The 24,164-nt window shown below is 38.5% G+C and overlaps 1 protein-coding gene across 4 annotated transcripts in view; it reads right to left on the bottom strand.

Moving 5' to 3' along the window:
• Window positions 1–24,164, bottom strand: part of MTTP (microsomal triglyceride transfer protein) — a 71,395-nt gene that overhangs the window by 21,362 nt on the left and 25,869 nt on the right. For all 4 annotated transcript variants that reach the window (XM_058667009.1, XM_058667010.1, XM_058667008.1 and 1 more), the window contains 7 exons: window positions 20,552–20,659; window positions 18,811–18,927; window positions 18,408–18,547; window positions 16,448–16,598; window positions 13,898–14,055; window positions 10,345–10,513; window positions 6,840–6,947 (listed from right to left, as the gene is read on the bottom strand). In XM_058667009.1, the coding sequence (XP_058522992.1) occupies window positions 6,840–6,947; window positions 10,345–10,513; window positions 13,898–14,055; window positions 16,448–16,598; window positions 18,408–18,547; window positions 18,811–18,927; window positions 20,552–20,581 (873 nt within the window). In that variant the 5' untranslated portion in view covers window positions 20,582–20,659. The remainder of the gene's footprint in view (window positions 1–6,839; window positions 6,948–10,344; window positions 10,514–13,897; window positions 14,056–16,447; window positions 16,599–18,407; window positions 18,548–18,810; window positions 18,928–20,551; window positions 20,660–24,164) is intronic.

A 24,164-nucleotide genomic window follows, 5' to 3' on the forward strand; every position in this document is an offset into this window, starting at 1 on the left:
GACAGGCATTCTCTGATTGTGCAATTTCTCTGGGCAATAATGTGAGAAAACCTAACACAACTGCATTGTCACCCAGTGCATCTAGCCTTGAAACTATAGCTCCATGAATAAGACAGAAATATGTGCCTAAGATAATCCATTTTGGCATTATTTGTACAATATCATACATAGGAAATACTGAATAAATCACAATTCATAGACATTTGGAGTCCTAATCCCATGGTGTGTCTATTTCCTTTTAACCACTTTCACAGTTCCTGCAGGACAGTATACCAAATGCAGATTTGCAATCAGTATGAAGTTGGGGTGTTCTCTAGGACTGAAATAGTGACAACGTATCCACATTGGCCTTGCAGCAAAATCCAATTTAGGATGCCATCTAGTGCTAAAATAGCAGAAATGTCCAAAGCTCAGAGAAAATAAATGGACTTCTTAGAAGTTTGGAAGAACAAACACAAAGTCAGCTCATGAAGTTCATAAACTAAAATCAATCTCTCAATGTACAGGTGATATCATATGTCAAACAGCTTGAAAACATACACAGAACTATAACTTCAACTAATGAATGAATAAAGATGCCAGAAACCAAACACTTACAAAATATTTCAATTTCAAATATTCTCAAGGAAAATTAATTTTAACAGGACACAGAGAGTAAAATTTAACATATTAACAGGGAGCTATGAGAGATGAAAGTAATGCCACAAAGCAAAGCAAAACAGTAATCTTTCGACTGAAAAGTACACACAGAGAAAGCAGAAACACCCTGGAAAGCATCTGTATCAGAACAGATTGAGCAGAAGAAAGAATCAGTGAGTTGGAAGATAGACTGTTTGAAAATATTCACTGGAAAAACACAAGCAAAAAGAAACAAGAGGAATGAAAAAAAAGGTGTACGGAAAGTCTGAGAAAGCATAGAAAGCAAATATCTAAGTAGGGATTCAAGAGAGACTTGAGAAAGGCAAAAGGGCTAAAAAACATACTCAAGCAAGTAATAACATATGTCAAAGATCACCATTTTTATTCACTCAAATTTATTCTACCCAAGACCTATAACCAAGTTCTCCAATGCTTAAAAAAAAAAAAGACGCTTACAGCTGCAAGATAAAGGAAATAAATGACACATAAAGAGGTTCTATTTTGCCTGACTCTGAATTCTCAGTAGGATCCTTACAAGCCAAGGGAGAGTAGGATATTTTCATACTGTCGGGAAAAAAAAACTACCAGATAAGAACATTGAACCCAGCAAAAAGACATTCCCAGACAAAGATAGAATTTATCACCACCAAACATTTTTTTATTAACTATATTTATTTTGATGATAGTTAATTAGATGATAAGGGTCAAGAGCTACAAGATGGGTGACATCATCATTTTCACATTCACTTTTTTTCTTCCTGTATCTGGGGAAAGAGGGGGGTTGGGACAAGCAGAGAAGCCACACCCAGCCTCCTACACTGCACCCTGGGATGGAGGACAGCCACCTGACACAATTCTTATAAGAAATACTAAATAGAATTCTTCAAACTAAAACAATGAGACAATAATGGAAAGAAAATACCAGGAGGTAGCAAACCCATTGGCAATTATGCAAATTTAGAATGTTCTAGTATAGTAAATAGCAAATGCAAACTAATGTTCATATCAGAAGTCTGAATACTAAAACAATTTTTAATAATTATATTAATGGACACTAAATATAGAAAAATTTCTTATATTTGGAAGGTAGACTTAGCCAGAGAAGCAAGATAGAGAGAGAAAGATTTTCTATATGCTGGTTCACTTCCCAAATGACTGCAAAGGCCAGAGGTAAAGTGATCCAAAGCCAGGTACCAGGAACTTCTCCCAGGTCTTCTGCATGAGTGTAGGACTTGAGTTATCCTGTGCTGTTTTCCCAGGTCATAAACAGGCAACTGGATCATAAATTGAGCAGCTGGGATTAAAAAATACTGGCACCTATATGGGATGCTGGCACAGCAAGTTGGGGATTAGACTGGTAAGCCACTGTGGTAGCCCCACAATATAGAAAGATTTAACAGACACTAAAAACTCAAAATGTGAAGAATAGAGTACCTCTGTAGATTTATTCATCAGTATTGTTTTAAAGATTTTTATTTTTATTGGAAAGGCAGATATACAGAGAGGAGGAAAGACAGAAAGACTTTTCAATCCCCAAATGGCTACAATGGCTGATCCAAAGCCAGGAGCCAGGAACCTCTTCCAGATCTCCCATGCGAGTACAGGGTCTCAAGGCTTTAGGCCATCTTCTACTGCTTTCCCAGGCTATAAGCAGGGAACTAGATGAGAAGCGGAGCAGCTAAGATATGAACCAGTTCATGGGATCCTGGCACTTGCAAGGTGAGTATTTAGCCGTTTAGCTAATGCTCCAGGCTTTATCAGTATTTTTCTCTTTCTTTAATATTTATTTTATTTATTTGAAAGTCAGAAATACAGAAAGATAGATCTTCCATACACTGATTTACTCTCCAAATGGCTGCAAAGGCGGAGACAGGGGTAAGCTGAAGCTAAGATCCAGGAGCATCTTCTGGGTCTTCCTCATAGATGCAGGGATCCAAGCACTTGGGCCATTCTCTGCTGCTTTTCCCAGGCATGTTAGCAGGGACTGGGTTGGAAGTAGAGAAGCTGGGACTCAAAATGTGCCCACATGTGGTGCCAGTACTGCAAGATGGTATTTTGATGAGCTATGCCATCCTCTTTCTCTTCCTTCATTTCCCTACTTTTGTCACAATTAACTTTAAGCTGTTATCACTTCAAATTGCTTATGATGTTCAAAAGATGTTTTTGGTAAGCCTAACAAAGGAAAAATTTATAATAGGTTTACCATAAATATAAGCAAGAATCCAAACCCACTATTGTTTACTTTCAAAGGAACATTGTGAAGGGAGGAAGAAAGGAACTTCGCTAAAACTGGAAAATAAATATCAAAATGCAAGCAGTAAGACCTTATCTATTAATAATTACCCTAAGTGTGGATAGATGAAATTACACAATTACAAGTTATAGTAATTGAATGAATTTAAAAACAAGACCCAACCATGCGTTACTTACAAAAAACTCTCTTTAGGTGCCAGTGATGTGACTTAGCAAGTAAAACCATTGACTGTGGTGCCGGCTTCCCCCAAGGGTGTAGTTTTGAATCCCAGAAGCTTCACTTACCTTTTTTAAGATTTATTCGTTTTTATTGGAAAGTCAAATCCACAGAGAGGAGGAGAGACACAGAGGAAGATCTTCCATCCGATAATTCACTTCCCAAGTGGCCACAACGTCTGGTGCTGTGCCAATCCAAACCCAGGAGCAAGGAAGTTTCTCCAGGTTTCCCATGTGGGTGCAGGGTTCCAAGGCTTTGGGCCATCCTCGACTGCTTTCCCAAGCCACAAGCAGGGAGCTGAATGGGAAGCAGGGCTGCCAGAATTAGAACTGGTGCCCACATGGGATCCCAGCGCTTTCAAGGCGAGGACTTATGCCAGGCCCAATGCTTTACTTATAATCTTGCTCCCTGCTAACATGTCTAGAAAAGCAGTGGGAAATGGCCCAAGTCTTTGTGTCCTGCACCCATATGGGAGATCCGGAAGAAGTTCTTGGCTCCTGGCTTAGGATGGGCCCACCTCCAGTCATTGTAATCTTTTGGGGAATAAAATGGTGAATGGAAGAACGATTTAAGTAAATCAAATCATAACTGAAAAGAAAAGACATTACTCTGAAATACAAAAGAGTTAGAAATAAGTATAAGCAATTACATGGCAATAAATTCAACCTTAGAACCTCAATGGACCCTAAAGAACAAAAACAATCTTGAGCAAAATAACAAAGTAAGAAGTGTAACACTATGTCATTTAGCTACAATAATTAAAACAGCATAGCATTGGCAGAAAAACACACAAACCACTATACAAGAATGGAAATCTTGGAAGCGAACACATCTACAGGCAGCTGATCCTTGACAAAGCTGTTAATATTTCATATTGGAAGAAGAAAAGAATTATCGATAAATAGTACCCGGAAAACTGGGCATTCACATGCACAGAACAAAGCTAAACGCCCTATCTCTTACAGTGTACACAGTCAACTCAAATTTTAAAGATCTAAATATTAGACCTAAATCTTGAAACCACCAGAAAAAATATTAGAGAGATGCTTCATGCCATTGGAATAGAAAAGGCTTTTTTTCTTTGAAACCAAATTCCAAAGCATTAAAAACACAAGCAAAAAGACAAATGAGATTTCATCAGAACAATGAACTTTTTTAAGGTAAAGGAAACAAGTAACGGAGTGAAGACAATGGGAAAACATACTTGCAAGCCATACATATCTCGCAAAGGCTTAACATCCATTCTGTATGATGAACTCAATGCCAAAACCCCAAATAATCTAATTACAAAGTGGGAAGTTGGTCGAAGCAAACCTTTATTAAAGGAAGAAATACACATGATCATCAGTTATATGAAAATAGGCTCAATATCACTAATCATTAGGGAAATACAAATGAAAACCACAATGTAGTATCACCTTTTCAAGTTAGACTGTCTGCAATAAAAAGGCAAAATATAACAAGCACTGATAAGGATGTGGAGAAAAGAAAACTCTGGCATATTGGTGGTAAATTTGTAAAATCATTGTAGAAAAAAAAACCCTGAAAATAGAACTATCACATGAGCCAGCAATTTCACTACTGTGTATATATCCATAGGAAATTTGCCAGAGACATTTGAAAGCAACACTATCTACTGCAGCCACAAGAAAAACACAAGTACCCATACACTAGTGAGTGGGTAAAGGAAACATGGTACACATTCACAAGAGAATGCTATTTAGCCATTAAAAGGATGACATCTACAGACCAGTGTTCTGATGCATTTAGTTAAGCCAGTTTTTATAACATCAACATTTCATGTCAGAGTCAGTTCAAGTCCCAACCCAACTTCCTGCTAAGGAGCCTGGAAATGCAGTAGAAAATGGTCCTCCCTTGGTGTTCTGCCACCCATTTGGACCACCAGGATGAAAGGGTTCTTAGCTCCTGGTTTTGACCTAATCTAGATGTGCCTTGTATGGCCATTTGGGAAGTGAGCTTGCAGATGGAACATCTCTCTAGTCCTGTAAAAGTTAAAACTGGGTTGATAGTTAGCAGAGACCATCAAGGGTAGAGGGGAGGGAAGAAGGGAAAAGGTTATTTGACAGATTATAAGTTGTAGTTGATAAGAATAAGAAGTTATGGTATTCTATCATATACTAGTGTGCCAAAAGTAATAACTAATAGTACACTGTATATTTCTCTTAAAACATTATGTGAAAGAATTTTTGTTTCTGCCATAAAAAATGTTTGCAATGGAAATGTTTATCCTGATCGGACATTAAGCAATGTATACATGTTTCAAAATATCAAACAGTAATTCATAAGCATGTATAATTTTAACATGTCAGTTAAAACTCTTAAAATTTACTAAAAAGACTCTGCTTAAAATAACTCAAAATGGAAACAATACACCAAAACATGGTGCTAAATGTTCACATCTAACAAAGAGAGATACGTGTTTTGGTATAACAGTTAAGATGCCCACATCCCATATCAGAGTTCCTGGGTTCAATTCCTAACTCTGCTTTTACGGTTGCCTGGTGGTGTGCATCCTGGGTGGCAATAGGTGACTGCCACAATACTTGGGTTCCTGCCACCCATAAGTGAGAACTGGATTGGATTCTGGGCTTTTGGCTTCAGTACTGCCCAGCCCCAGCTGTCGCAAGCATCTGTGCTATGAGCCAGTGGATGAAAGATTTGTCTTTCTTCCCCTCCCATCTCCCTTATCCTTTACCTCTTCAAATAAATTAAAATTAAAAAGTAAACAAAATTTTAAAAAGAGAAGATCTCAAATAAACAACTAACATTAAATCTCAAAGAACTGGTAAAAGCAGATCAAAGTCCAAAGTTAATAGATGGAGGTAAACAATAAAGATTATAGAAGAAATAAGTAGAATCTAGAAAAATAATTCAAAATTAAAACATTTAAACAAATTTGGCAAGCCATTAGCTATACTAAGAAAAAAGACTCAGAAGCAGAAATGAAAGAGGAACAAATGATAATGCAGAAAGGTGAAAGATCATACGTCTAAATTATAGACAACTATTTACGAACTAGAAAATCCAAATGGAATAGATAACCTTTGTGAAATATGACCCACAAAGATTCAATCATGAGTTACCACAGACTTGGATGAGTAGGGTGTGGGAGCGGACAGAAGGAAAGGGGAAAGTTGCTGGGCACAAAGTTTAACTGAGCAGGAATAGGCTCCTGTGATCTGTTACACAATATGGGGACTATGGTTAGTAATGATGCATTTATGTCTTAAAAATATCTAAGAAACCAGCTGCTAAATGTGTCACCACAAAGAAACAGTAACCATTGAAAGTGACAGATTTGTTAACCAGTTAGATTCATTCATTCCAAAGAATATACACACATCAAAGCTCATACTCTACTTTCTAAATACATGTATGATTTGTCAAGGTAAAAATCAAACAAAAAAGCTGAATGCATATGAATATTCAATTTATATTGGTTGGGATTAGTCAATTATCCAGTTTTTAGCAAGTATTTATTGAATATTATCTGTATTGAGCAATTGGTGTTAAAACAATGATCCATCCTCACATGGAGCTTACACACCAGTGGAAGACAGAACAAAACAATGTGCAGCCGATGCGAAAATTATGTTAGAGAGCAAAAATTGCTAAGCAAAGAGAAGAGCAGGATAAAGGAATTAGGCAAGTCAAGAGCAAGCAGGATTATGTGCAATGATGTGATATATGAGATGAGATTGGCACTTACTTTGAGTTTGCAGCCTTCATTCTGACACAGCTTCCTGACAAGAGCTCCAATGACGATCATAACAGTTTCTTTGATGTCATTGCTCCCAAATGGACCCTTGAACTTACTCTATTAGACAAACAGGAATAATGGAGGTTACTATGATATGTAATTATTTGCAAAGAACCCTTTTAGATAGTGACTAAGCATCCTATACCTGAAGAAAATGTTTTTTCTTTTTTTCAGCTTTTTAAAACACTTTATTTATTTATTGGAAAGTCAGCATTACAAAGAGAAAGAAATAAGACAGAGATTTTTCCATTCTGTGGTTTCACTCTAAAAATGCCCAGATCAGTGTCAGCTGGGCCAGGCTGAAGCCATGAGTGGTAACTCCACCTTAGTCTCCTGTGTGGCAGTAACTCCGAAAATTTGGCCCTCGTGGGTTGTGTTCCAGACACACAACCCATGTCTGGAAGGAAGGAAGATGGGGAGAAGCAGAGGGTAAGAGGAACTCTGCACTCTGATGTCAGACACGCACATCTCACCCACTAACCTTGGCCTGCTGTAGTACAGTGCTGCCACCCCCACCCCAAAAAGAGACACTCTCGAGGAGTTAATCTTTAAATATTTACCAAATACCTCAAACTTGTGAATATTTTTTCAGTTTGGACAACTTCCGCAGTTTAAGTTTTTAATACACAATATGGTCAATAAACTGTTTTCAAAGTTTTAACCAATAATGACTCTTAAGGTAATGAAATCATCTGTCAAAATATATTTAAACACACACCCACACATCTATAAGGCAATGTTAGTATCTCACTGGTGATACACAAATATTGTAAGAAACTTCAGTTTCAGGTTATATATTTATATATACACACACAAAATATATATATTGCTATTTTCGATGTTAAATAAAATTGGAGAACAGTCTAAACACAAATTTAATAGGAAAGTAAACTACAGATGAAGAGAAAAAAAAAAGTGCATTCAAGAGTTCCATGAACCGGTCAGAGATCCTTTAGCGACCAACTCTGGATAGATTTTCCCATCAACCACAAGGCTGAGGGGACTGTGTTAAGGATCAGTGGGTGTCAGATGATATATAAAGGTGTTTTAGTGTAGGCGACATGCTTCCTTCCCTGAGGGAAAGCACAGAGACATCTGGTCTGCACCCGTTCTCCGCTGCCAAGATCAAATACTCAGAATATCTTCTGCAACAGTAGCTGTGTTACTATTAAGGCTAACAAAAATTCCTTTTATTAATCTATTCAAATACAACTACCATAATTAATAGCAGAAATATTACTGGACACAAGGGTTTTTCTTATTTCAGATGTCTCGACTTAATCAGTCTTCAACAGGACATGTTCAAAGAAAAACTTGGCTGTGGTACATAAATGAGGCAACTGGAAGATACACTTCCCTAATTAACAGCTGCCTGAGAAGCAGTTTGTCAATGATTTTTCATAACAAATATTAAGGGAGGGTGTGCAGTGTGGCAAAAGAGGAGGTGGGAACATTCTAGTGCCTACAGCAGCACGGACTGTCATTCATTGAATGTCCATGTGGTAATCTGCTCCCATAGGTGGAGAATTTAATATTATAATGAGGAAAGTTTACTTTAGGTCACAAAGATCTGACTCAAACTGGTTTGTCACAACTTTAACTGCCCTTTATTTTGGGTGATCTGCCCCCTGTCTGACAGAAGAATGTTGCAACATAAGCTCTCCTGGGACATCCAATTAAAAGCAAGTTCAGGATTGCTGGCTTCAGCAGCACATACAATAAAAACAAGTTCAGGAGCATTCGGATTCTCCAAGAGCATTCCTTTTTCCTTAATCTTACACTCTTGTTTACAAAAATAACATAGTGGAAAGTTAAAAGCTGTCAATTATATTGCCTGTATATTTTCTGGGATGTGTAGATCCATAAGGCAAAATTAATTATTCAGAAAAAAAGTAAAAAATACATCACAAACCTTAGTGCAAATTGAAATTCTCTTGCTTTCTAGTCTTTTTTTTATTGCAAAGTCAGATATAAGGAGAGGAGGAGAGACAGAGAGGAAGATCTTCTGTCCAATAATTCACTTCCCAGGTGACCACAACAGCCGGTGCTGCACCGTTCCGAAGCCAGGATACAGGAACCTCCTCCAGGTCTCCCATGTGAGTGCAGGATCCCAAGGCTTTGGGCCATCCTCTCCTGCTTTCCCAGGCCACAAGCAGGGAGCTGGATGGGAAGTGGAGCTACTGGGATTAGAACTGGCACCCATATGGGATCCTGGAGCGTTCAAGGCGAGGACTTTAGCCGCTAGGCCACTGCACCTGGCCTCTTTTTTTTTTTTTTTAAGCCCAATGTGTGGACCCTACTCCATTTCATCTTAGCCCAAAACTCTGTTGTACAGGAAAATTCTTAACTAACTAAAAGTCAATGCTTAGAACCTGTCAGGCAAATGTCATAATAAAATCTAAGAGTGTTTTAATCACATGCTATTTCCAGGTGAATGTTTGGGAGCACATGGAATCTATAGTACAAGATTGTTTTTAACCACCCCGAACTTATGCTTTATGACGCATCAGCTGTGTAAGACACAAAATATATTAATCTTCAGGACCTTCGTCTATCTAAGTTCAACAAGAGACTTTGTTTCTTCCCTTCTTTGGCTTTTAATTTTCTTCCTATTCTTACAAAAAGAAGAAAAGCAAATATAAAAATTCTGGTTCTCCCTATACAGATATTGGAAATAGAAAATGTTTTCATAATGAGTGAATACTCAGAATTCTGCTTTTGACACCCTTATACATTCATTATCCAGCTTTTAATAAATAGTCAATAGAATGTTACCCTTCCAAGTACTCTCCAGCCTGGATTCAATTCACTGGGCCAGTGTGCCAAAACAAAGCCTATAAATTTTCATGTATGGGTAGAAAGGAGCTGCAATGATTTTATCAAACTCTCAAATAGGCCCATTTCTCTATCATAATTGAATAAGCATACTTTTCAAAAAAATTCATGAACTCAAGGGAAGCCTAGCTTTTCTTTCTTGTATACATGCTTCATATTGGAAGAATTGTACCGCATATTTATGTATGTATATATGTGTACATATATACATACATATACATACATATGTATGCACACATATACACACATACATATACATACATATGTATTAAGTAATATAAAGATTTTAAATTCAAGACTAATCTTTAAAAATTATTTATTGAAGCATAATCACACTTCGCATCTTTTAAATATTGTCCTGAATCACATGACAAGAGAATGCTAACTTAAAATTTGCATATTTATTTGCCTTAATTTAGAATAGCAAAGACATTAAGTATAATAATATTTACTGTATAACTAATAACCAATGGATAGAAAACAGTACAAAACATCTGGAACATTCAGAGTGTTCCCCTTTGCTGCCTTCATTCTATCGAAGCAGGTTTTAACAACGGTTTACATTCTGTAGCACTTTATTAGCTGAGATCGTGTATTCTCCATGTATCCCTGGACTTACGATGAGGGTTCTCAGGAGTTCTTCACTGGGATGGGAGGCAAACCCACAGGCGTAAAGAAACCTCTCCTGGAGGATAACACTGCTGTCACTTTTGAAATCCAGGAAGTCCAAAATGGCTTCTAATGAGTCTGGGGTCTGAGCAGAGGTTACAGCATCCACCAGCTGAGGTCTGTAAAGAAGACAGAGTCAGGAGTGCCTAAGCTGTGCTACCACTCATGGATTCAGCACTGGCTTCACTTTCCTAGTGATTGTTTTATTTGAAAAAACAAAACAAAAAATTAAGACTTTCTCTGAAGAACCCACAATCGCATTTAAATTTCTTTCACACTCAAATTATCTCAGCATATACAACTAAATTCATAGTATTAACTCAAACTAAATGTAATTTGGATGTTGATAAATAAAAATTATGTAAGTAAAATTTTAATAAATAAGGAACAAATTCTTGTTTTTATAAGAATAATAATAAGAGCTGCAATCCCAAAGGTTAATTCTATTTCTCCATATAACTTTGCAAATACATACACTTCTCAAATGCTTAGGTCAGCAGCAGTAGTATTATTTGATGTACAGATGGGAAATTCTTTTTACTTTACCTTGTACCCAAGCAAGAAATTTTTCCTCTCTCTCTCTCTCTCTCTCTCTCTCTCTTTCTCTTTCTCTCTCTCTCTCAAAGTAAAGACCATAGTATAGGTGTGTATTCAACAAAAATGAAATGCATGGAAGCAGAATGGTACTCCTGTGGGAAAATTCGGGGCGAGAGATTCTGGTTATCAAGAATCTTTGGTTGGCCATTGACATGTATGACAGCCAAATGGGATGTGGGACAGACTGGACTAATCTGCCACACATACTGGCAAACCAGGGTAGGGGGTGGGCCTGGTGGGGGTTATTGTGGGTCGCTCCAACTAGGCTGCAGCTCCCACTGGTTTATGTGAAGGCCGAGTATGTGCTGGGCAGAACTAGGCTGGACTGCAACACCCATTGGTTCCAGTGGAAGTCGGGGCTGGAAACAGAGCCAACCCAGCAAGTGCAACCACCAGCTGATAGGGGTGATGGACTGTGGAGGGCCCTGTACTTGCTAGTACATAAAAGAATCTGGACTGGGAATACCTCAAAGTTTCTCTGGGGATCCCCCCAATCGAAATGCTGGACTCAGAACCCTAACCAAGAAAAGACAGAAGACAGAACAAGTCAATCAACCACCTCAGCTATATGTTTGGCAGTGAAATACTGGGCAAACGGAGACTCTATAATGGACTGTGTCAATCAGGGGATTCTTCGAGGACCTCATCGTGCTTGGAGTGGTGAGATTGACAGGGATTCATAACCGACGAACTATCACAACCACTTGAGCAAGAATCTCAGAGCATGCTCCACATCAGGGACCTGAGGTGGGTGGGAAACTGGGTGTGGCTTCTCCCTTAAAACCCCCTTTACCTCAGATACCTGAAGGAAACAATCAATATGGAAATAATAGTCTTACCCACTTTCCTACAGCCCTTGAACCTTTTTACCATAACTATGTTAAGATTGTCAAAAATACAATAAAAATAATAATTTTTTAAAAAGAATCTTTGTTTGAGACTATGCTGGTAACATCTCTGTCACTAGCTGTCATAATAATGAACATTAGTTTAAACATATGCAGCACACTCATACAAACACACCAGTATGTGCTTAGAACCCTATACTACTGTTTTTGAAAAAATTTAATATTTTTATTTAGAAGAAAAAGTAACAAAGAGTAAAAAACAGTGAGATTTTCTATCCACTGGGTCACCTTCCAAATGGGTGCAAAAGCCAGACCTTGCCCAGGCCAGAGCTAGGAAACCAAAACTATTAAGGTCTCTCACAGGAGTTGTAGGACACTAAGTACTTGGGTCATCTTGGGCTGCTTTGCCAGGTACATTACCAAGGAATTGGATCTGATATTAAGACAACTGCCTTGGGCCCAGCCTGATGGCTCAGTAGCTAAACCCTCACCCTGTAAACATCAGGATCCCATATGGACACCAGTTTGTGGCTCTGCTGCCTGACTACCCTTGCAGCTCCCTGCTTGTAGCCTGGGAAAGTAGTAGAGCATGGCTCCGAGCCTTGGGACCCTGCATTTACATAGGAGACCTGGAAGAAGCTCCTGGCTCCTCACTTTCATAGGCTCAGCTCCAGCCATTCTAGGCACTTGGGGAATGAACCAGCAGACAGATGATCTTTCTCTCTGTAAATTTATCTTCCTGTAAATCTGCCTTTCCAATAAAAGTAGATAAATCTCTTTTTTTAAAGATTTATTTATTTTTTTATTACAAAGTCAGATATATAGAGAGGAGGAGAGACAGAGAGGAAGATCTTCTGTCCGATGATTCACTCCCCAAGTGACTGCAACAGCCGGTTCTGTGCCGATCAGATGCCGGGAACCAGGGACCTCCTCCGGGTCTCCCACTCGGGTGCAGGGTCCCAAAGCATTGGGCCATCCTCGACTGCTTTCCCAGGCCACAAGCAGGGAGCTAGATGGGAAGTGGAGCTTCCGGGATTAGAACCGGCGCCCATATGGGATCCTGGCGTGTTCAAGGCGAGGACTTTAGCCTCTAGGCCACGCCGCTGGGCCCAGATAAATCTCTTTTTTTTTAAGATTTACTTATTTTTATTGGAAAGCCAGATATACAGAGAGGAGGAGAGACAGTGAGAAAGATCTTCCTTCTACTGATTCACTCCCCAAGTGAGCCACAACAGCCGATGCTATGCCGATCCAAAGCCAGGAGCCAGGAACCTCCTCCAGGTCTCCCAAGCAGGTGAAGGGTCCCAAGGCTTTGGGCCGTCCTCGACTGCCTTCCCAGGCTACAAGCAGGGAACTGGATGGGAAGTGGAGCTACTGGGATTAGAACCGGCGCCCATATGGGATCCTGGCACTTTCAAGGCGAGGACCTCAGCCACTAGGCCATGCCGCTGGGCCCAAAAATAGATAAATCTTAAAAGAGAGAGCGATATAGACAACTGCCTTTACCAATACAGTTTAAAGCTCTACAACTAACACAGAACCCCTAAATTATTTGCACATCTTCTAACTTCTGGTTTAAATATTTGTTTTTGAAGTCAGAAACTAATTTGTGGCTATTAATATGGAATTCTATCAGTCATTAAGTTTTTAAGTCCAGTAAATAACAAACAAAACCAAGAATAAATAGACTTTTCAGAGAAAAAAGCTAAATTATCTCCTTCTTGAGAAACTGAATCCTTAAAGCTTGGTAACTGCTACTGCTTATGACTATGCAACTTGGCTAGTTTCCACTTGTATGTAGGTTAGTAGATAGTTTCTGCATGCACACATAAAAGAAATGTTCATTATTGAGTCACTGTCGAAACTTGTTACTGAATTTTTGGTCATATGAGCACTAAACTATTACATCCACCATAACTGATTAAAAAAATGCACAAGACGGATGGGTTGGAGGTGGGGGAGTTGATATCAAAGGGGGTATTTCTTGCTTAAAAAAGAAAAAAAAACCCTAAAATGTTGTGCTGAGAGACAGTCCCACAAACAGTCTGAGTAACTTACAATATGTCTTTGCTCTCAGCCTGCAGGATCTGGAGGATCTCCTCTCTCTTCGCAGTCCTGAGGTGCTGGATGAAGCCCAGAAAGTGACCAACCGCCTCAGCTTTGGAGAGGTTGTCAGGCTGCAGGTGACTCCTGATGGAATGCCAGTGTTCTGAGAGCTGCAAAAGACAGCCAGAGGCTCAGACCCTAATCATCAGCCTGAACATCTATATTCACAAGGGGACCTCTCCCCAGAAGGGAAACTGTCCTTGTACAAGACAAGCAAATGAAGCCTTTATATCTTACCTCAATATACAGGATGGCTCCCAGCCAGTATCACATTCTCGTGACTCCCAGCAGCAAATACAGAACCCTGGGGATGCTATGCATGATTCATCCATAGGCAGAAGTCTACTACTGTTGAGCTTGAAGGAGCGTGGGCAATGATTAACTGGTTTCTGGGAATATAGATCATCTCAGGGCTACACCAAGGGATTGTTGTATCTGAGGCCAATGTTTGACTACCATGGTGAAGGTATGCAGAATTTTAATGAACAGTAGGATATTTCAGAAGTGAAAAAAAAATAGAACTGTGAAAGAACTGAACCAGTTTTGTAATTTAACTGCACTGCACTGAAAATAGTGCAATAGTTTGTGCTTTGTATTTTTCTCTCATGGTACTGTTTGTATGAAATTCAGTTTTACTATTCCTGAGATCTGATTTGCTCCTTGCCTGTGTCTGGTAAAGTGTCATTCAGATAAAGGAATTTTCACATATACACCACTCTTAGTCTGCCATAGTTCCGAAAGTAGTAAATAGTTGTAATTCTAATTAACGACATCTTTTGACTATGAAACAAGTGACAGAACTTAGTCCGCACAATTTACTAACTTTGTTTTGGTTAGGAATATGGTAAATACCACCAGTAGACTCCAACTCCCTAACTAATCTGCATGCATGGCTTTTAAATTATTCATTCATTTGAATAAGTTAATTTTCCAAATTTTAGCTACCCAAAATAAGAGGATACTTCAAAGCAAAATTCCAACTATACTTAGCAAAATATTTACTGTGTATCATGTCTGAGGGCAGACAATATAATACTATGAATTTAGAATTTTTTTTTCTTTAAAGAATTACAATAGTGGAACTGGCACAATGGCTCAACTTGCTAATCCTCCCCCTTCAAGTACCGGGACCCCATAAGCGAGTCAGTTTGTGTCCGGCCTGCTCCACTTCTGATCCAGCTCTCTTCTTATGGGCTATGAAAGCAGTGGTGGATGGCTTAAAGACTTGGAACCCTGCACCCACATGGGAAACCAGGATGAAGTTCCTGGCTTCAGATCAACTCAGCTCCAGCCATTGCAGCCCCTTGCAAAGCAAACCAGCGGATAGGAAACCTTTCTCTTTGCCACTCCTCTCTAAAATCTGCCTTTCCAATAAAATTAATCTTTTGTAAAAAAAAAAAAAAAAGATTTAAAACAGTGATATATTACTGAAACTGGAAAAGTTAGCTTCCCAATGACACATAGCTTTTATACAATGAATAATTATTCAAAGTCTTAGGTGGAAAATAATGCTTAATCACATAAAGCTTAATCACTGTGAAATAGCTCACTGAATAAGAAAGAAGGCTTTGTTTCATTAGTCATTTTCCTAAATTAATTTCCATCACATAAGATATTAGAAAATTATATTGGGACATTAATTGACATATTAAAGAAAAATAGAAAAAACAAAGTTTGAAAATGATGGTTTTGTGCTTCAAGATGTTTTGGTTTTCCCTTTAATTTGGTAGATTTTAGAAACTAATATGAATTCGTGTCTTGCACATTAAACAAATTATGGTATTAGTTCTCAGTGATTCCATTTTTCTGAACACTGCTAACTTCCAAGGCAAGAGTATCTCCTAGCAGTTACAGAGCACAAAGCCAGGGTTTGCCTTCTTGAAAAAAAAAAAAAAGGCTGCATATTAGGGAATGTTGAATTCAAAAGTCATTTCTAATGATATCATTTCAATGATACTGATCTGATGCATGCAACAAATGAAATTGCTCTTTGTTTAATTTAAAGTGTTTTCAGATAGTCTACACTTTGCCTTAAAAACAGGGTATTTTGCTTTAGTCTGTGATACAGGATATGGGGAGCATGGGAAAGACATGCTCCTTAATGGAGGCAGAGAGCTTACTATCACGTTTCAGTTCTCACAGCGATCCTCAGAGCACTGACAGTGTGAGTATTGCACCTGCCGATATCATTGCTAAGTGGCAAAGTAGCAAGATTCAAATCCGTTTCCTATACATTACACTTCCCTATCTTCATTAGGCCTTCTTTTCCCCTGAATTCTAGGTAAGACTTTTAAAAGGTTGCCCCCTTAAATCATAGTATTTATTTTCAGAAAATGTGTTACACATTGTTCAGGTGCATATTATTTGGCTACTAGCATCATAACTCCACGGTGGTTGATTGCTCTTCAGAAACTCTTTATAGAATTCACCAGTGTTATAATTGGGGACAAAAGAAAGCTAGAGTTTTAAGCCACGATTAATCTTACATTTGTTCAAACTTACAGAAAGGCAGCCTTTACACTCGCTCTGGAAGACCTGCCCCACAATGGGAATGGCTGTGTACTTTGAATCCACAGCTTTTATTACAGTTTCAACCTTTTTGCCAGGCATCAGTCTTGGGCCTGCTTCAGTCGTCTTCAGCTCTAATTTCTGCCTGCACAACAGCAAAGAGAAGTTGCAAGTTATAAACCTTCTTTTCAATGAATAGGATATTGATATTATTTTGGCAACAAGACACTAATTTATTCCAGTTGTACATGGCCATATCTTTCCAACTGAAATATTTGCAAAGGTAACTGAAACCCTGAGATAATTACCAAGGTGTTTTTGAAAGCATCAAATTTTCTCAAAAAAAAATTGAAACAGTTAAATCTGAATTTTTGGAATATTATAAGAGAATTCAGAGGAGAAACTTTGCCTGCAAACTGAACATGATACGTGATATCAGCCCTTCTGAATTTAGTCCAGCTTTCTAAAAGTGATTTTTCAGACTTTTGCATGTTACCTATTTAGTAAGATTGCTAACAAAGCTTACCTCCCAAAAACGGTTTAAACAATATTTTTGTCTGGCATGCTTTTCCAGAACCTGCCTCTCTGTTATCCAAAGTGGGGTCTGTATCCCTCTTCTTGAGCCTGGGCAGGAAGGACCCTGACTGTCCCAACTAACAGAAGACAGTGGAAGCAATACTCTGCATCTTTTAGGGCTATGTTCTGAAAGGAAATCCATCCTTCATGTGGCACACTATCAGCACATACACCTTTGGAACACTGAGAGAATAATGCAGTGATTGTTGCTCTTTTTTAATATACTGATACATTTGGGTTGCTGTGTTAAATAGCAGATATCTGAGAGACCTGAAAAGTGATTTAAAATGCTTATTTCATATAAAAATAATATAGATATTATATGAAGTAGGATGTGAGATTTTGTTTCAGATGAAACTTCAATGCAATTTAAAATATTTACAGTTTGAAGTACGCTTCTCCCAAGATTTTACATTAGGACTGGTTTCAGAGGAATAGGGGAAAAAAAAAACCGCTTATTTGTTTGAAAGGCAGAATGAAAGAGAGAGAGGAAGAGAGAGAGAGAGAGAGAGAGAGAGAGAGAGAGAGAGAAGAAAATGAATCTTCCTTCTATTGTTTCACTCCCCAAATGCCTATACCAGCCAGGAACAGGGACCAGACCAAAGCCAGTAGCCAGGAATTCAATCTGCATGTTTCCCATGGGTGCAGGAACCTATGTACCTGAGGCATCCCTGCTACCTTTTAGAGGGTGCATGCAACAAACTGGGAACAGGAACAGGGCCACGACTTGAACCCAGGCACTCTGGGATGGAATATGGGTATCTCAAACAACATCCTGACTACTACAGCAAACACCTGCCCTTAGTGCAAAGTTGGAGGCAATAGAGTAACATGTAGCAGAGTGAAACCATTCTTTTATAAATTGAAATAATAAAAACTCTTATTTTTGAAATTTCAGTTAATCCTGTTAGAAATATTCTGACCAGAAAAATGTTCTCAAGTGGATATCACAGTCTTTAGTACTTAAATGTTATAATTCTTACCACAAATTCTAGCACAAAACTTTTATGTCTTCGAACAATAATAAAATTAAACCTCTTCAAGAAGACAAAGATGAATGCCATCACATTTTAGCCTTAACAATGAAAACATTTAAAACCAAAATTGGAGAATGAATTTGGATAGTCAAGTAAGTTGTCTTTTTAAGATTTAAATCCTATTCAATGCATAATTGATTTTTCATGGAGTTCTATGCAAAAAACAAGTAGGTATGATGTACTATTATAGAGAATGTGAATAATCAAAGCAAAATATTAATCACTGTTTCCAAGGAACTAACACTCAAAGGAGAAAATATTTCACACACACACATCTACTTGCAAAGCACAATAAAACTCCAAATAACAGCAAAGAAATAAAAATTTCAACATTGTCTTACTTTGATACTATTTTCCCTGTGATGGTTTGAAGGAAATTCAGTCCAAAGGCATGCGTCTCTTCTGCCAGCACAGCTGTCACAAAGCTGTCTTCTATTTTATAGGTACTGACAGATGTGGCTTTCGAACTGACACCCAAGACCTAAATAAAGAAGTATCTATCATTGTAACAAGGAATCATCATTTTAATCTTCAAATCAAGGCACAAAGGAAACTATTTACACACATCTACAAAGTATTTGAATTGCATATATTGAATATATGCATATATTGAAAACACTACCACAAACTAAACATTATGAAAGCTTCCCAATTATATCATTATTTTATTTTTTATTATCTCAAATTAATCTCCCATAGGACATGATTATTTGAAGAAGTCACAGAAAGTGATACTGATCATACCTGATTAGGGGTTGAAAATCCAGATCTTGCTATTTTGCATGAATCCAAAGCCTTAATTTTGATCACACTGTCTTGGTTAGCCTGGTAAGTAACTTTACAATCCCCAGAGATATCTACCTAAAAAGAAAAGTGAGACCATAATGCTTGGGATCCTGTAGGACCACTTGAATTCTAATGGAAAATAGTTTAAAATCTGAGGTTTTTAATGTGCCACTGGAGGAGGAATGCCTCCTTTTAAAATAGGATCACAAGATAAAAAGGAATCATTCAAGGCTTCCTCTAGAGCATTAACTCTTATCCATCCTCTTGGAGTCTTATTAGCAGCTTCTCAATGTCCCAGGAATAACTTCTCTTGATGGCCAATAAGAATCACAGGGCCTTGCTTTGTAGCTGCCACCTATGACTCTAACCTCCTATATAGATGCCAGTTTGAGTCCTAGCTGCTCTACTTCTGATTCAGCTCCATACTAATAAAACTGGGAAAGTAACAAAAAACTCAAATACATGCCGGAGACTTAGAGTTACAGGCTCCTGGCTTCAGACTGGCCCAGCCCTGGCCACTTCAGCCACTGGGGAGTGAATCAGTGTATGAAAAATCAATTTCTCTCCCCCGCTCTCTCTCTATAACTACCTTTCGAATACATACATACATTAACACATAAATCTTAAAAAAAAAAAAAAAACCACCAAAACAAATCAAAGAAACAATGCTCCATAGGAAAGTCATTGCAAGGAAGGGGCAATTGATTTTTGATGTTGTATCTATGTGTATGTGTGTATGTTTTTTTTAAGATTTATTTATTTTTATTGAAAAGGTGGATATACAGAGAGGAGGCGAGGCAGAGAAGATCTTCCATCCACTGACTCACTCCTCTAGTGGCTGCAATGGCTGGAGCCGAGCTAATCCGAAGCCAGGAGCCAGGAGCTTCTTCCAGGTTTCCCAAGCAGGTGCAGGGTCCCAAGGCTTTGGGCCATCCAGGCCACAGGCAGGGAGCTGGATGGGAAGTGGGGCTGTTGGGATTAGAACCGGTGCCCATATGGGATCCTGACATGTTCAAGGTGAAGACTTTAACCACTACACTATCGCACCAAGCCCATGTGCATGTTACTTTGACTAGCTGGGTATGACTGGAAATTTTTTCAAACCATGAGGCTAATTCAATTCACCATTAACCCCATCAACAATTTGAGTTTAGGCAATTGTATCCCAACACAAACTACATTTAGGTTCTCTGAACTTTTTCCTGAATCTGGCCAGCACCTCATCTTGCCTGTAATTGCATAAATCCACCATTTCCTTGGCCCAACACTGCCATCAGATTTTCTCATCCACTCACAGATTAGCTGTATTCAGATTAGAAAAGTTGGATTTCATGCTTAACTCTAGGCTTGATATGAGGAGAAGAGGGGACAGTCTACTTGACTTCCCAAGTTTAACCTTAGCTTCCAACTTGGTGAACTAAAGGGAATTGACTGGTGCTTCAAGACACTGGCAATACATCTAAAAAGACTTGCTCAGGTCTTTCTCAAACCAACATTGCCATCAGATTTTTCTCACTCACAGATCAGCTGTATTACATTACCCTGTATTTAAGTAACAAAACAGTTAATTAAATGACATAAACAAGACTTGTTCATCCAATCCTCTCTCATCCTTTACCAAATAAAAATCCTAATTAAAAGCGCATAGCAACATTAATGAAAAATAATATGCTTAACCCTTACTAAAATGAGTAAATACCTCATTGCTGGTTCCGGAACTTAACTGCATCTGAAACAGGCTAGCCAATCCTCTCTTTAGGTTTTGTATGGCAACTGGCTCATTTTGATACGAGTAGAACTCTTTGACCTAACAGAAGAAAAAGACAAACACCAGTAAAGCAAAAATGCATCATTTATCAGCTCTGTTAGAAATAATTGGCAGGAAAAGTCACTCTGCCACTCTTCTCACTCTGTTAATTCTGGAAGAAAGAGATCTGCTACTTTAAAGCTTTGGTTTCTTTTTTGGTTGTTGTTTGTAAAAAGAAGCTATTTAAATTTCTAACAAAGTAGATTATCAAGATATGAAATTTAAAGAGGTCAGCAACCAAGGCTCTGATTTGATGGATATTGTGGAGGAAAGGAAGGAATGTTGGGACAAGCTGGAATTTCTGTGAAAACAGATGACCCAAGGAAAAAAAATAGAGAATACTGTCATTGAACATGTTCACTAAATTATCTACTTGTAATACTGTTTGTTAATCAAGCTGTAAAGTAATAGCAAACAAAAACAAAAATAAAATTAAAAAAAAAAAGGTTCCTAGATGAGATAGCATAGCTTCTGTAGATGGTGCAAAGGTCCAGGAAAAACCATAACGTGCAGGCTCAAAGAGGAGAATGTGGTCCACATCCTCTCGCTACATAGCTCATTCATGTTGGCTTAAGGAAAAAGAAGATACAGAAGGTTGGAAGCCCTAAGATTGAGATTCTGTTGCTATACATGTGCCAGACCTGCTTTGAAGTTTCCTTTAGAAGGCAAGGAAAAGAGGTTGAAATGAGGGTGACTGATTTGGCAACAACAGTAAGTGACCTAATTTAGTTTCATCCTTGATATTTATAGGCACAGGGATGATCAGAGAATGTTTTACCACTGCAATAACTTAGTCCATATATAATAAACAGGATGAAACTGCAGGTGGATTTCCAAAAACAAGTTGTTGCCTTTTACTCCTATTTTGATTCTAAATAGTATCACATGATTTAGAAATAGAAGATAGCTACATATTCCCTTTAAAAATTCCCAAGATCTATGTCATTATGGTTGAGTATTTCTACTAGAAATATTCTGAATGCCTTTTCTATGTACCTTTTAAAAAACATGATTTATTAAACAAAACAGGAAGTTAGTAATCATGCAATGAATTCAATTAATACAAGTCTGAATAATTCAGCCTTCATAAATCTCATGCCTTACCACATAAGAATATTTGCCTGAATTAGTCAAATTAGGTGTTCAAATCTCATAACAGATATGCTAGACACTTTATCTCACAATCAATTTTAGTTACTACTAGACGGACCTATGATTGTTGGAATAGCTGTGTTTGTCCTGGTTAAAAAGGAGCTGGAAAAATTACCTCAGTGTCTGAAAATCTATGGTATCATATTCCCAAACAAATCACTGGCAAATTCTTAGATCCAAATCTGAGTTTCTGACATTCTATTTTGAGAATTGGGCCTTGTTTCCTTCAGTAACCACAATTTAATTCCCCTATCAAATATTTGTGGGATGGTATATCAGGATAGCAAGACTGTCAGAGATTTCTAAGTGCATTGCGTAAGACCTGGGGCAGTCAGAAGCGCACACTCACTGGTGACAGACAGACACATGCTTAGGGCCTATGACTTACCTACTTTCAAAAGAAGTAAATGGAGAAAACAATAGCACTACCATCATTATCTCCACTTTCTTTGCAGGGTACAAAATGTGCCTAAACTGTTATGCTTTATCTAAAATCTTAGATCAATTCTTGAATTTCATCTTTTTGTCTACCCAAAAGATTGAGTACTCTTCTCTTATTGACCTCTAAGAAAAGCAGTTAGTGCCCTTTTGTTCCCTGACAGGCTGACCAATGAAACTATGAAACACACAGAAAAAAATGGGTTTTATCTCTTTGCTTGTTTTTATCATCTCCCTAGAACTAAAAAAAGATGGGCAGATTTCTTCATTTTCATAACTGCTACCTCTAGTGCCAAAACTCTACTTCTTAAATGTAAACCATTGAGATCCAAGGTGAAGATAACACTGGTATCATTCTTAGCTAAGTGTCAAGACTGTCAAAAAAACAATAAAGTGCCAGAGTCTCGCAGTTCAACCCACATGGCTGTCACAACAATAATCTTAAATTCATTATTTCACTGCAGGAACTGAGTAAGTTTTACTATAGTCAGGCCATAAAACTGATTATTTCATTCAATGCTGAAATGAATTCTGAACACCTGAGGGCACAGGGCTCTTATCTAAATTCAAGGTCTCCAGAGTTTCCAGGAACAGTAGTGAGTACAACCTAGTTAGAAATCTTCCATCTCCTTAGAATGTGTGAGGAAGACGGGAAGTATAACCTATCAGGATCATAACAGACTTGAATCAGCATTAAACAATAGTTAAATTACAAAGACATACAGGGGGAAACAAGAGCGATTCTGACAACCTCTTAACAGGAGGTCATATGCACAGAGCAGGGGGGGACCCCAGAGTGGAGCAGGTGGACAGGAGGAGGCTTGTATCCCAACCCTGAAGACTCAGATCCTCACCAAGGACTATCAGTATGGGCACCAAGGACTACATCCCAACAGACAAGGAGAACACTGGGAACTGGAGTGCCTTCGGAGGCTGAGAACTCCGAGGTCACCCAGCCCCGCTTGGATCTACCACTTGGGATGTAAGAGGCCCAAAACCTTCCTCGCAGGACCCAAGGTCATCGGAAAAACAGTCAGGAGCCCTGAGGGATCTACAGAAACAGAAGAACTGCAAACTTCCTTCGGGACTAGGGAGAGGAGCTTCTTCTGGTCCTTGCTCAGCTCCAGTTTCGGATCTCCACCCTCTCTTGCAATGACCATCAGGATCGCCCCGGAGGGCCCCCCCCCCAAAAAAAAATAGAATGGATAGAGAAATATAAGGAAAGCTTAGAACTAAACAGGAAACGATCAACATGGATCCACATACACCTTACTGTATAGGACACAAAGATTAGTTACTCCTCACTAGGGGATGGAAGATTTCTCTGCACACCCCTCCTAAAACTGTTTTGCACCTCAACTGTTGACAAAGGCCTAGTTAGATTTATAAGCCAGTTTAGACTATCCTAAACTCTACCAAGTGCAGCAAAATTATGCGTCAACACAATAAACTGCTAAATACTAAAATGAAAACAGACACGAGACAGCTGAATAGTGCCCTATTGCCACTTTAAGGTATATAGTAGCCGGTTTTATGTACAAACAAAAATTGAAGGGTCAATGAAGTAGTCACAGGATGTGGTTAAGAACTCGCACTGTTATAACATATTGATTATTCAATACCATGTCAATTAATTCCATAATGTTGTAAATTGTTGATGTTGTGCTGGGGCTTCTAATTGATCGGGACAATATTCTGCCAGCTCTACCTTCAGACCAGAGATGGTCTCCCCAAGAAACTGTTGAATTTATCTGGACAGTAAGATGCTGGACTCTACGCTTGGTATATGTTTGCAACAAAAGAATCTTGACTTAATTTGAACTGTAATACTGCAACAAGGTAGAGGAATCCACCATGAGGGGAGGGCACGGGGAGGGGATGAGGGAATCCCAGAGCCTATGAAACTGTGTCACAT

This window comes from Ochotona princeps, chromosome 7 (genome assembly GCF_030435755.1).
Source record: "Ochotona princeps isolate mOchPri1 chromosome 7, mOchPri1.hap1, whole genome shotgun sequence".
In the NCBI taxonomy this organism is placed as follows: domain Eukaryota; kingdom Metazoa; phylum Chordata; class Mammalia; order Lagomorpha; family Ochotonidae; genus Ochotona; species Ochotona princeps.